General features: G+C 36.8%; 2 protein-coding genes across 2 annotated transcripts; one reads left to right on the forward strand and one right to left on the reverse strand.

The window, feature by feature from the left end:
• The first annotated feature begins 310 nt into the window (after positions 1 to 310).
• LOC124229326 (olfactory receptor 5B2-like) lies at positions 311 to 1,255 on the forward strand. Its single transcript, XM_046644487.1, has one exon. The coding sequence runs from the start codon at positions 311 to 313 to the stop codon at positions 1,253 to 1,255; it is 945 nt and encodes a 314-aa protein (XP_046500443.1).
• Positions 1,256 to 11,171: 9,916 nt separating this feature from the next.
• Positions 11,172 to 12,113, reverse strand: LOC124229327 (olfactory receptor 5B12-like). The gene has a single exon (XM_046644488.1). It carries the CDS (start codon positions 12,108 to 12,110, stop codon positions 11,172 to 11,174), a length of 939 nt encoding a protein of 312 aa, XP_046500444.1. The 5' UTR covers positions 12,111 to 12,113.
• Positions 12,114 to 12,325: the final 212 nt, after the last annotated feature.

Consider the following 12,325-nt stretch of genomic DNA (forward strand, 5'->3'; position numbering starts at 1 on the left):
TCAGTTTTTCCACATCTCAGTTTACAAATTTACAAAATTTAGAAGGTTGGAGATGATCCGTGAAGATCTTTCAGTTTCAGCAATGTGTAACTTTATAGATAATTTATGTATTAAATTTTGTTGTCAAGCATATACTTTAGATCTGAATAATATTGAAGTAAGAATGATTGCTGTAATAAAATATTGCACATCTATCACTTATCTATCATCTGTCTACCTATTTCAACTTACTTCAATAACCTTGTTTTTTATTACTCTGTTCTTTACTTCTCATTGCTACAGGGCATATTGTAATTCCCAAACAACACCCATGAAAAACAACACAGAAGTGACTGAATTCGTCCTTCTAGGACTAACCAATACCCCAGAACTTCAGATACCCCTCTTTATAATTTTCACTCTCATTTATCTCGTCAGTGTAGTTGGAAACCTGGGGATGATTCTTTTGATTGTCATGGACTTTCATCTACACACTCCCATGTACTTTTTCCTTAGTAACCTGTCTCTGGTGGACTTTTGTTACTCTACAGCTGTCACTCCCAAGGTCATGGCTGGGCTCCTTATAGGAGACAAGATCATCTCCTATAATGCTTGTGCTGCTCAGATGTTCTTTTTTGTAGCCTTGGCCACTGTTGAAAATTTCCTCTTGGCATCAATGGCTTATGATCGCTTTGCAGCAGTATGCAAACCCCTACATTACACCACCACCATGACAACAAGTGTATGTGCTTGTCTAGCCGTTGGCTCCTACATCTATGGTTTCATGAATGCCTCTGTTCACATAAGGGACACATTTAGTCTCTCTTTCTGTATGTCCAATATGGTCCATCATTTTTTCTGTGATATACCGGCAGTCATGTCCCTCTCTTGCTCTGATAGACATATTAGTGAGCTGATCCTTGTTGTTGTGGCAAGCTTCAACATCTTTTTTGCTCTCCTGGTTATCTTGAGTTCCTACATGTTCATATTTATCACCATCCTGAAGATGCACTCAGCTGAGGGATATCACAAGGCTTTATCTACTTGTGCTTCTCACCTCACTACAGTTGCCATCTTCTATGGGACAGTCATTTTTATGTACTCCCAGCCCAGCTCCAGTCATTCCATGGACACAGACAAAATTGCATCTGTGTTCTATACAATGGTCATCCCAATGCTAAACCCCCTTGTCTATAGCTTGAGGAACAAAGAGGTTAAAAATGCATTCAAGAAGTTGGTTGAGAAGGTAAATTTTTCTCTAGGCTTCGCCTTTTAAAGTTGTGAGATCCACAATGACCTAGTTTCATTCCTCTCAGATCTTCAACATGCAATGACTCACATTTAAGGTCTACTCTACACTTAAATTACTGAGGTAATACCATTTCTTCTTCAAAAGCCTATCATCTAGAAAAAAGAAAATACTATGTCCAGATACTTGATATCTGAATGAGGATGTCCTGAGTGTGGATGACCTTAAGAATTTTGAGGCTTTTCTTGTAATAAACTTTATTAATTATATCTCATTTACTCATATGTTGATATTTTTTTCTATCATGTGGCAATTCAAGCATATATGTAAGACATGGCATACAAAAACCCATGAATAGATGTGTATATAAGAATCCCACGTGTGCACATACACATTGGAGTGGGAAATTTGTTAATAGTTTTGGATGAAGTGTTGCTAGTTTTAAATGAAAAAGTTAAAATAATTAATTTATGTATCATAATATAAATTTATTTCTGACATCATTTATTCCTCTAGTTGAAAAACTACCCTAAGAGTCCAAAAAGAAGAAGAATGTGACATGGATTTTCAAATAAAAATATGTGCTTTTCGTTAGCACATTTTATTTAGAGCTACATACATACAGCATTTTAAAGAAATTAATATTTCTGTCTTCATTAAGTCATTTGGTAAAAACAGTATGATAATATCATAATTTTCAAAAGCAAGAAGGCTAGAGGACAAAAAAGGTGATCAGATGACAAAGGAATTTTAAAATTTTTCTGAATATGAATACCTTCTCTTACATTTTATTAAAAAAAACCCCACACTGAGTAGTGATAGTGCTATCTCTTTTTCTCTCTGTAAATACTGTGAAATGGCTAATGTCAGTCATCTATGGATACTTTAGTTTTAGATGAGTACATCATGTCTTACCACTCTCCTATTCATTCACTCCACTTCAGTCACACAGTTCCTTGCTATTCCTGGACAACTCCAGGCATGCTTCTGTCTCAGAGTCTTTGCACTTGCTGTTGCCAATGCTCAGAAAGCTCCCTCACTTCCTTCAGGTCTTTGCTTAAATATTACCACGTCATAGTCACCCTACCTGCTGATTGACAGTGTTTCCTTCTTGTTCTCCGTGCTTTATTTTTCATAGTCCTGGTCACTATTCAACTATTATTAATTAATTAATTGGTTAACCTTTTCATCTATTTCCCCACCAAGAACATACTCTACACAAGAGGAGTGACTTTGTCTTCTTTGCTAAAAACATCATCCTCAATCCATAGATTATGGCCTGGCTCATACTAATTTCTCAATAAACATCTAATTAATTAAGCTTTGAGTCATTATTTCAACCACTGATAATTATAGTTCATTACCCAAGATACAATTCCTTAGAAAAGAATTTTCAAGCTTTTTATGAGATGTGGCTGGGTTTTTTCTATATTCTCACTCACTATTCGTATTTCCTCATTTTGGACAAATTAAGTTTGTGGAAATCACACTATCAAGTAGATTATATCAAACCTTTACAATTTTTTTTATTAAGAATTGATCATTAAGTAGGAAATACATGAAATCAACTCTCAATGAACATAATAAGGAATGGTCTGCTTTCATACCTTAATTTATTTATGTCTCATTTTCAAATGATGCATTCAATCAATTTATACATTTATTGAGTCATTATTACACATCAAGCCCTGGAAATGCAAGGGAGAAACAATACTGACAAGATCTTGCCCTCACAGAGTTTGCAGCTTTATAGGAGAGAGAGACAAGGAGACAACTAAATATGGAAATAATTTAAAAATTTTATTACTGCTATAAAATGTTCAGGGATTTGTGATAGATGCTAACAAAAGAGAATGTTTTCAGTACGAATATTTGAAAGGCTGAATGAGTCAGGTTTCTCTAGAAAAGCAAAATCACTGTTAGGGGATATGAGATTATTTGGAGGAAGTAGACTTTTAAAAATTCTGGGAAGAACTGGGGACGTGAAAGTCTGAAAGGGAGAGTTCAGTCCTTACAGAAAATTTATTCACCAATCCCACTGAAAGACTGGTAAGGTGATCAAGTCGGAGTTTTCAAGGGAAGCTTAGAAGTTAAGAAGCTAAGAAGAGAGCTAAGGAAGCTAAGTTAAGCCACCAAAGAGAAGCAGCTAAGGGTTTACTAGTGAAGAGATCTGAGGAATGCTCTTCTTTTGTGGAATGAATGCCTCTGTGTAGCTCCATGTTTATGTTTCCTGCTCCCCGTAAGTGTCCAATGGTGGTCCTGGAGCCACTGATGCTCATCAGAGCTGATAGTCAGGAAGACCTAGACTTGGAGCAGAAGAGAAGGGAGGACAAGCTAAACCTTCTCAAGTGCTTATGGATCTGTCATTATCATATTTAACCACAAGACCTGCAGATAAAAATGGCTGTCGCTTTATTCCCCCTCCCAAATCTTCACTGTATCCCTCTTTTGGTCAGTTCAATCTCAGAACCATTAAGGGAAAGGAATTCTGGGAAACATAATTCCCAGATTAACCAAGTTGACGACAGTGAAAATCCAATAGAATGGGATTTAAGGTGCACATTTTGCCGGAAGAACATTTGAATTTTTCAATTTTTTAGCCTCATTTCAACCAAAATGAGACAGAGCTATTAACATTGAGAGATGCAGGTAGAGCACTTCAGGCAGTGAGAACAGCAAGAGCAGAAATCTTGTGAAAGAAAGAAATTCATGTGTTCTAAGAACTGATGAAGTTCAGTGGGATTGGAGCACAAAGACGAAGGGTGAAAAGACCAGTTTGAAGGTTATGGTGGTGAACAAGATTATGCACGGCAGTGGCTTGGACAAAGTACATAGCAATGGAAATGAAGAAAACGGATATTCTAATGACAAACATCTGCATGCAAGTAAAATTTAAATGACATGCTGGTAAATAGGACGCAATGAGTAAGGAAAAGGAAGCGCTCAAGAATGACAGCATCACTGGGTTAGTGTTGCTGCCATTTACCGATACAGAAATGAGTAAAGGAGAAACAGTTTTAGAGGCAAAAAATAGAGTTCCATTGGATTTGGTGTATTTGAGATGCTTCTGAAATAGCAAAGTGGAGCTATCAAAGGAGACATCATTAGGTATCTTTTCCTCAGCAGATAAATCTGTATTCCATGTATTTAGTTCATTAAACAAATGTTTACTGAGTATCTATTATGGGTCAGGGTCTGTTCTAGGATTTGTGGCTAGAAATAGTTTAAAATTCTTATTTTCCTGAGGTTATATTACTGAGGGAGGAGATTGACAATGGAATAAACAACTAAATATATACACTAAATCAGATGGTAGTAAATGTAAAGAAGAAAAAATTAATATTATATTTTAGAAGACTCTAAAAGGAAAGTAGTTGAATACATTTCAGGGGCTACTATGATAATTAATGGTGAATAAATCACTTTGTCCTCTCAATTTGATTTAATAATATATGAACAAAGGTGGAATTATATTATGGGAGTCAGGGTACCTGAGTTCTACTCATAAATTTCCACTTGAGACTTGTACAACTTGAGCAAGTCTCTCAAAGTTACTGGATATCTGAATCTAGTACTATTGGAATGGATATTAGAACACAGGAGAGCCTGGAGTGGGTATTTTTAGAGAAAAAAATCACCAATGGACACTCATGGAAAGTTGGAAGATGCACTCAATATGGATAGCAGAACTCACAAAGTCTCAAGTATAGCAGCCAATTGTCAGCTGAGCATGCATTTTCCTCTCTCATAGTACAAAGGTGTTTGATAATCTTTAATATTCCTTCCAGATCTGAAGCTGATTGGACCAACTTTTTTGTCAATAATGTGCTATTCTTTCTTGGATCATAGTGTAGTTCTTTCCATAATACTGAATTTAGTCAGTGATGACTGCCTGCCTAAAAACAAGCAAAATGCTGACTTTAAATTCTTCTAATTCTTGTGCAGTTTGACTCTACTAAAGCAGTGATATTTGAGTTATCTCCTCTTTAATAGTACTATAATATCATCTCAACTTACCATTTCTTTCCTCATTACAAGTTCTAGGAGTGAAATAGTCACACCGAGAGAATGAGATGAAAATATTTCTTTACCAATGTGCAATTTTTATTCAACTTGATTTAGGCTAGACTATGTCTGTCTCACTCTCAATTATAACTCAGATGAACCCAAATCCTCCAGTCTTCTTTCCTTTACGTGTTAAATTAAATAGCAACTAACTACAGAAAGCTTGGTACCTTCCCAAATATTTCTGAGGTGTCTTTGAGTAAGGATTGTGTGTATTTTTTTTACTTGTCTCTCAATGCATATTCCAAATCTCTGCCTTTATCTCACTTCTTCATCATTCCAGTATCACAGCACTTCCTGCACATGTTCTGTTTCAATCTCTAGGCTGCTTTTCTCCAAAAGTGACATAAATCACTCCTACTTCTTCATTTTTCCAAAGAAAAATTTATACAATAATCTTGTGTTCAGAAACAATGGGAGGGAAGTAAAGCCCAGAGCTATGAATTGTTGCAAAGTGAGTATTTGATATAACTAATCCTCAGCTTCATGAAGGATCATCTACTGCCAAAGCATCTCTTGCCAGCCATCTCTCTGCTAAAACTTTGGCTGCCAATCACGTTTTTAGGATCTGTCCATCTTCTCTCCTCCCCAAATTAAGAGTCTCAAAGCCCTATCTCTCTAACTGCTTTGGGAGAAGTACAACATGCATTTACTCTATTATACTGGTTGGCAAAATATTTAATAACTGTGCAAAGCAATGAATGATCATGGACTAGAACGTTGAGTGTACATTTAATGAGATTTTTATCCCCATCACAGAACAAAAACTACTCAAATTCATCCATCAACTTCATATTGCTGTAGCTTATGGCAAATTCTTGGTCTTGATATTAAGTTTGACACATATATTCCCTGTTGAAACATTTCTCGTCACTTGGCTTCCAGTAACTCATCTCTCTTGCCACTATTGGAAGAAGTTACCCAGGTCTCAGTCATTGAACCACTTCTCTTCTCTCTACCTATGTTCTTTTACAGATCTCATTCATTCTCATGGCTTAAATACTATCTACATGTTGATAACTCTTAAATTTGTAACTCCATTTCCATGCTAAACTTTACTGACAGTATTGTGGAAATTAATAAAAGAAACCTTAAATAAATTGGAGTCAGGAAGGCCTATGGGGGAGCTCTCACACCCTAGCATACATCTTTAATTACACACCAAACAGGAAGAGAGGTAAGCATCCATCTTAGATGGGAAGTAAAACTACTTTACTACTGAAGGACGATTTCTCTCCCCATCCAGCAACAGCCCAACCAATGAGAAGCCACTGAAACACTGAACTGTTACTTTCCCCTAGGGGATTTTCCTTTAGAACAGCCTCTCCCTACTCCCCTTTTTTCTATATAAAAGCAGCTTTCTTTCTTTGTTTGTTGGATTTGCCTATGGTTGGCCATAGTGTGTACATCCCAAATTCCAATTCTTTTGTCTATTCATGAATAAATTCATCTTCAAATAAAATAACAGGAAAATTTGCTTTTTAAGATGACAGTATCCAAGAAACATCTCAAGCTTCGTATGCTCAAAATTAAATTCATGGCCTTCCCTCACTCCAAACTTCTTATTTTCATAGTCTTCCACATCTCACATAGTAGTCATTTCATTCTTCTAGTTCCTTAGGCAATTAAGCTACTATTTTTCTCACATCCTACATCCAATACATCAGCAAATTATACCACCTCAATGTTTCAAATACATTAAAAATAATCTGGGAGGTTAGCATCATGGTGGAGAGAGTTGTTCCCTTTATTTCTCCCCTATAAGTTACAGCTAAATGGGTATCTATTTACCCACAGAGGATTCCCTACATAGCACAACAGGATGCCTGAGAGACCCCATGCAGGTCTATATCTGAAGGTGGACGGACTGGACTTTCAGGAAGTAGTGGAACTAGGGGAGCAGCCCCCTCCTCCTCCCCAGAGTCAGCAATCCAGGTCACAGATCCTCACATAGTAGCCAGCATGACCGTGATGTAGGCAGAGGCAGTCCAGCCCACATCAGGACACTTGTGGAGCAGCAGTAGTTTGGCCCAAGAGAGCACCTGCCATTCTATGGCAGCTCCACTTGTGTGAACGTCCCCCTCCAAGTGTTGGTGGCTCAGTTCCTCAGCTAGTGTGAAGGGGTTCTGCCCAAGTGGCAGCACTGCTTGCACGAGTGTAACCTGCCCACCAAGTGTAGCAGCTCAGCCATTACAGAAAACCACCAAACTGAAATGACAGTCAGAAATACAAGAAAAAAGAAACAATGGAAATAAAGAACAACCAGAAAATAAAAGATAAAATGACAGTATTAAGCCCTCATATATCAATAATCACCCTAAATGTAAAAGGGTTGACTTCACCAATCAAAAGACAAAGAGTGGCTAGATGGATTAAAAAATAAGACCTAACAATATGCTGCTTCCAGGAAATATATCTCAGCTCTAAAGACAAACATAGGCTCAGAGTGAAGGGATGGAAGATGATAAAAATCACAAGCAAAAGAAAGTGAAGGTAGCCATATTTATATCAGACAAAGAGGACTTCAAGATAAAAAGATAGTAAGAGACAAAGATTAGCATTATATAACAATAAAAGGGACATTTCACCAAGAAGATATAACACTTATTAATATACATGCACCTAACACAGGAGCACCAAAGTATATAAAGCAACTATCAACTGACCTAAAGGGAGAAATTGACAGCAACACAATCATAATAAAGGACTTCAACACCCCACTTGCATCAATAGGTAAATCATTCAGACAGAAAATGAACAAGGAAACAGAGGCCTTAAATGAAACAGTGGGCCAGATGGACTTAAAAGATATATAGAAAACATTCCACTCAATCACACATGGAACATTCTCAGATAGGCGACATGTGGGGAAACAAGGCAAGCCTCAATAAATTTGAGAAGATTGAAATTATATCAAGAATCTTTTCTGACCACAATGCTATGAAACTAGAAATCAACTATAAGAATAAAGCTGGGAAAGTCACAAATATGTGGACACTAAGCAACATGCTATTGAACAGCTATTGGATCAATGAAGAAATCAAAGGAGAAATAAAAAAATATCTGGAGATAAATGAAAATGAAAACAGAACATACCAACTCTTATGGGATGTGGGAAAAGCAGTACTATGTGGGAAATTTATGTAAATTCTGAGAAAAATGAACAAAGCTAGAGGTATCACAATCCGTGACTGCAAAATGTACTATGAAGAGATAGTAATCAAAATAGCATGATACTGGTACAAAAGCAGACACACAGATCAATGGAACAGAACCAAGAGCCCAGAAAAATAAATACAAATGTATGGACAGCTAAACTTTGATGAAGGACCAAGACCATACAGTGGAGAAAGGGGTCTATTCAATAAATGGAGTTGGGAAAATTGGACAGCCACATGCAAAAGGAGACCATTATCTTGCATCATACACAAAAATTAACTCAGAATGGATTAAAGATTTGAATGTAAGTCCTAAAACCATAAAACTATTAGAAGAAAATATAGGCAGTACACTCTTTGACATTGGTCTTAGTAGTATCTTTTCAAATATCATGTCTACTCAAGCAAAGAGATACACGAAATAAACAAATGGGACTACACTATACTAAAAAGATTCTGCACAGCAAAGGAAACCATGAACAAAATGAAAAGACAACTAACCAACTGGGAGAAAATATTTGCAAATCATATACCTGACAATGGATTAATTTCTAAAATATATAAATAACTCATACAACTCAGCAACAAAAAAATGAACAACCCAATTGAAAAATGGACACAGGATATGAACAGACACTTTTCCAAAGAAGATGTACAGATGGCCAACCGGCACATGAAAAGATGTTCAACATCATTAATTATTAGGGAAATGCAAATCAAATCTACTATGAGATATCAACTTAGACCTGTCAGAATGGCTATAATTAACAACACAAAAAATAAGCATTGGAGAGGACGTAGAGAAAGCGGAATCCTCATACACTGGTGGTGGGAAGGAAAATTGGTGCAGTCACTAGGGAAAATAGTATGAAGATTTCTCAAAAAATTTTTAAAAAGATATACCATATGATCCAGCTATCTTACTACTGGGTATTTATCCAAAGAATATGAAATCAACAATTCCAAGAGATTTATGCAACCTTATATTCATCACAGCATTATTCACAATAGCCAAGATGTGGAAGCAACCCAAGTGCCCATCAACAAATGAGTGGATAAAGATGTGGAATACATATATATACAATGGGATACTACTCTGTCATAAAAAAACCCCACAAAATTGTGTCATTTGTGACAACATGGATGGACCTTGTGGGTACTATGCTAAGTGAAATAAGCCACAGGTAGAACGACAAACATCATGATTTCACTCATATGTGGAAGAAAAACAAACACATGGATAAGGAGAAAATATTAGCAGTTACCAGAGGAGAAAGAGGTGGCAGGAAGGCAAAGAGGGTAAAGGGGTTATGTATATATGGTGATGGATAAAAACTAGACTATTGGTAGTGAACACAATGTAGTCTACACAGAAACCATATATAATAGTGTACTCCTGCAATTTACACAATATTATAAACCAATATGACCTTAATAAAATAGTTTAAAAATAAAAAAAAAATCTGGCAAATTTGGAGGAATATAACAATACATGTGATTTGGAAGAAACACAAAACAAGCAACTAAACAACCATAATTTAAGATATTTATTTAATTCAATAAAGATAAGACTTAGTAAGAGATTACTTAGAAACCTATTTTAGATGAAGTGGTCAAGAAAGGGGTTTTTAAAGAAGCAATGCAAGATCTAGGAAACAAGCTTCCAGGAGGGAAAAACAAAAGCTAGAGACTCAGTTTTGGAGACAAGATTAGCAGTTCAGATTCAGTTACAAACTGTGTGGCAGACTACTGATTCTCCTCAAAAATCCATTTTCTTTTTCCTTCCAGAGTATTGTGATTTCAGATAAGCACATTGGACTCAGCTAGAGATTAAATTTTGAGTCAGCTTTGCGGCTAGTTTTCATGGCAATGTGGCTGAATTCTTCCCAAGGAATGTACTCAGAAGTAATAGATACAGCTATTACATCACTTTCTTGAAAAGAAATTATTTCTTCTCCATTTCATCTCTCTGCTTTCCTCTAGATAGAATAGGGATGATGAGGGCAGAATTTCAACACTTTAGGAGATAGTATAAAGAGACAACATGGAATGAACTTGGTGCAGAATGATCAAGACGCACCAGCAGTCTAGATAGTTCACTTCCACCCTGCTAAATTAACTACATTACTTGAGAAATAATTTGCTATCTTATTTAAGCCACTATATTTTGGCTTTTCTTTTTCACAGCAGTTTAACCTAATTCCTATTTATGGTAGATTAAGTATGGGCACAAATTCTTTGCAGTGCTTTTCCTCAATAAGTAGAGTCTTTTTCTTCATACTTGAATCTGAGCCAGCCTTTTGGCATGTGTTGTTTAGTGTGATGTGGTAGAAAAAAAAATGTGTGAGTTGGGAGTCTAGACTTTCAAGAAGCCTTTTAGTTTTACTTTCATACTGTGAGAATTCTGGTCTGAAATTATTATGTAAGGAAGCTGGTACAGTTTCTAGAGGATGAAAGACCATGTGGAGAAGAAGTAGAGGATAGCCAGAATAAACATCCAGAAATGTAAGGCCGTCTTGAATTTTTCAGCCCAGTTGATGATGTAGAAGATATGCAACCTCATGAATGAGCTTATGTGAAAGCAGCAATGTAATGACCCTGTGAATCCTAGAACTATGAGAAATAATAAGCTGTTGCTTTAAGCCACCAAGTTTTGTGGTAGGTAGTTACACAGAAATAGATAACTGATTATACAGATTGTATAATCTCTTTAATTAAAACTATGTGCTGAACAGAATCTTTATCTTCTCAACTGCTTTTCTGAAAGCATTATTAACCTCTTTATTCCTTAGACTGTAGACAATAGGGTTCAACATGGGGACTATTATTGTGTAGAACACAGATGCCATTTGGTCATTGTCCATAGAATGAGTAGAACTGGGCTGTAAATACATGAAGATTACAGTTCCATAGAATATGGTTACAGCAGTGAGGTGGGAAGCACAGGTGGAGAAGGCTTTTTTCCGTCCCTCTGCTGAGCACATCTTCAGGATGGCAATGAATATGAACAGATAGGAGGTCAAGATAACTAAAAGGGCAAAAAAGACATTGAAAGCTGCTAAGGTAAAGAGCACAATCTCATTTATGTAAATATCAGAGCAGGAAAGAGCCAGGATAGGGGGGATATCACAGAAAAAGTGATGGACCACACTGGAATGGCAGAAGGAAAGGCAGAAGGTAAATCCAGTGTGAAGGGAAGATTCAACAAAGCCCCAGACATAGCAGCCTATTGCCATTCGAGTGCACACACTAGTGGTCATAGTGGTGGTGTAATGTAAAGGCTTACACACTGCTGCATGACGATCATAAGCCATGACAGCTAGTAGGAAGCAGTCTACACTGGCAAAAGCCACAAAGAAGAACATCTGAGCAGCACATCCTCCATAGGAGATGACTTTATCCCCTGTGAGAAATCCAGCCATCACCTTGGGAGTAACAGCCGAGGAGCAAACACAGTCCACCAGGGAGAGATTACTGAGGAAAAAATACATGGGATTGTGGAGATGGGAGTCCAACAGAATCAACGTGATCATCCCAAGATTTCCAATGAGAGTGATGACATATATGAGAGTGAATGTTATGAAGAGAGGGACTTGAAGCTCTGGGGTGTCAGCCAGTCCCAAGAGTCTAAATTCATTCACCTCAGTGTTGTTCTCCATGGATGCCAATTTGGAATTGTGTTTCACCTGTTAAAACAAGTTAAGAAAAATGGATAAATTACTCATGCACAAGAAATGACTCACAGCACATCCATGTCACCCAAATGACATGAACACACCATGATCCCTTTACCAACACACGGTTCCCAATAACCCCGAGACTGGCACATTCTGAACTCCATCTTGCAATTTGTAAGGATGTGCACTATATTTGA

The sequence above is a fragment of the Equus quagga genome, chromosome 17 (genome assembly GCF_021613505.1).
Source record: "Equus quagga isolate Etosha38 chromosome 17, UCLA_HA_Equagga_1.0, whole genome shotgun sequence".
Lineage (NCBI taxonomy): Eukaryota > Metazoa > Chordata > Mammalia > Perissodactyla > Equidae > Equus > Equus quagga.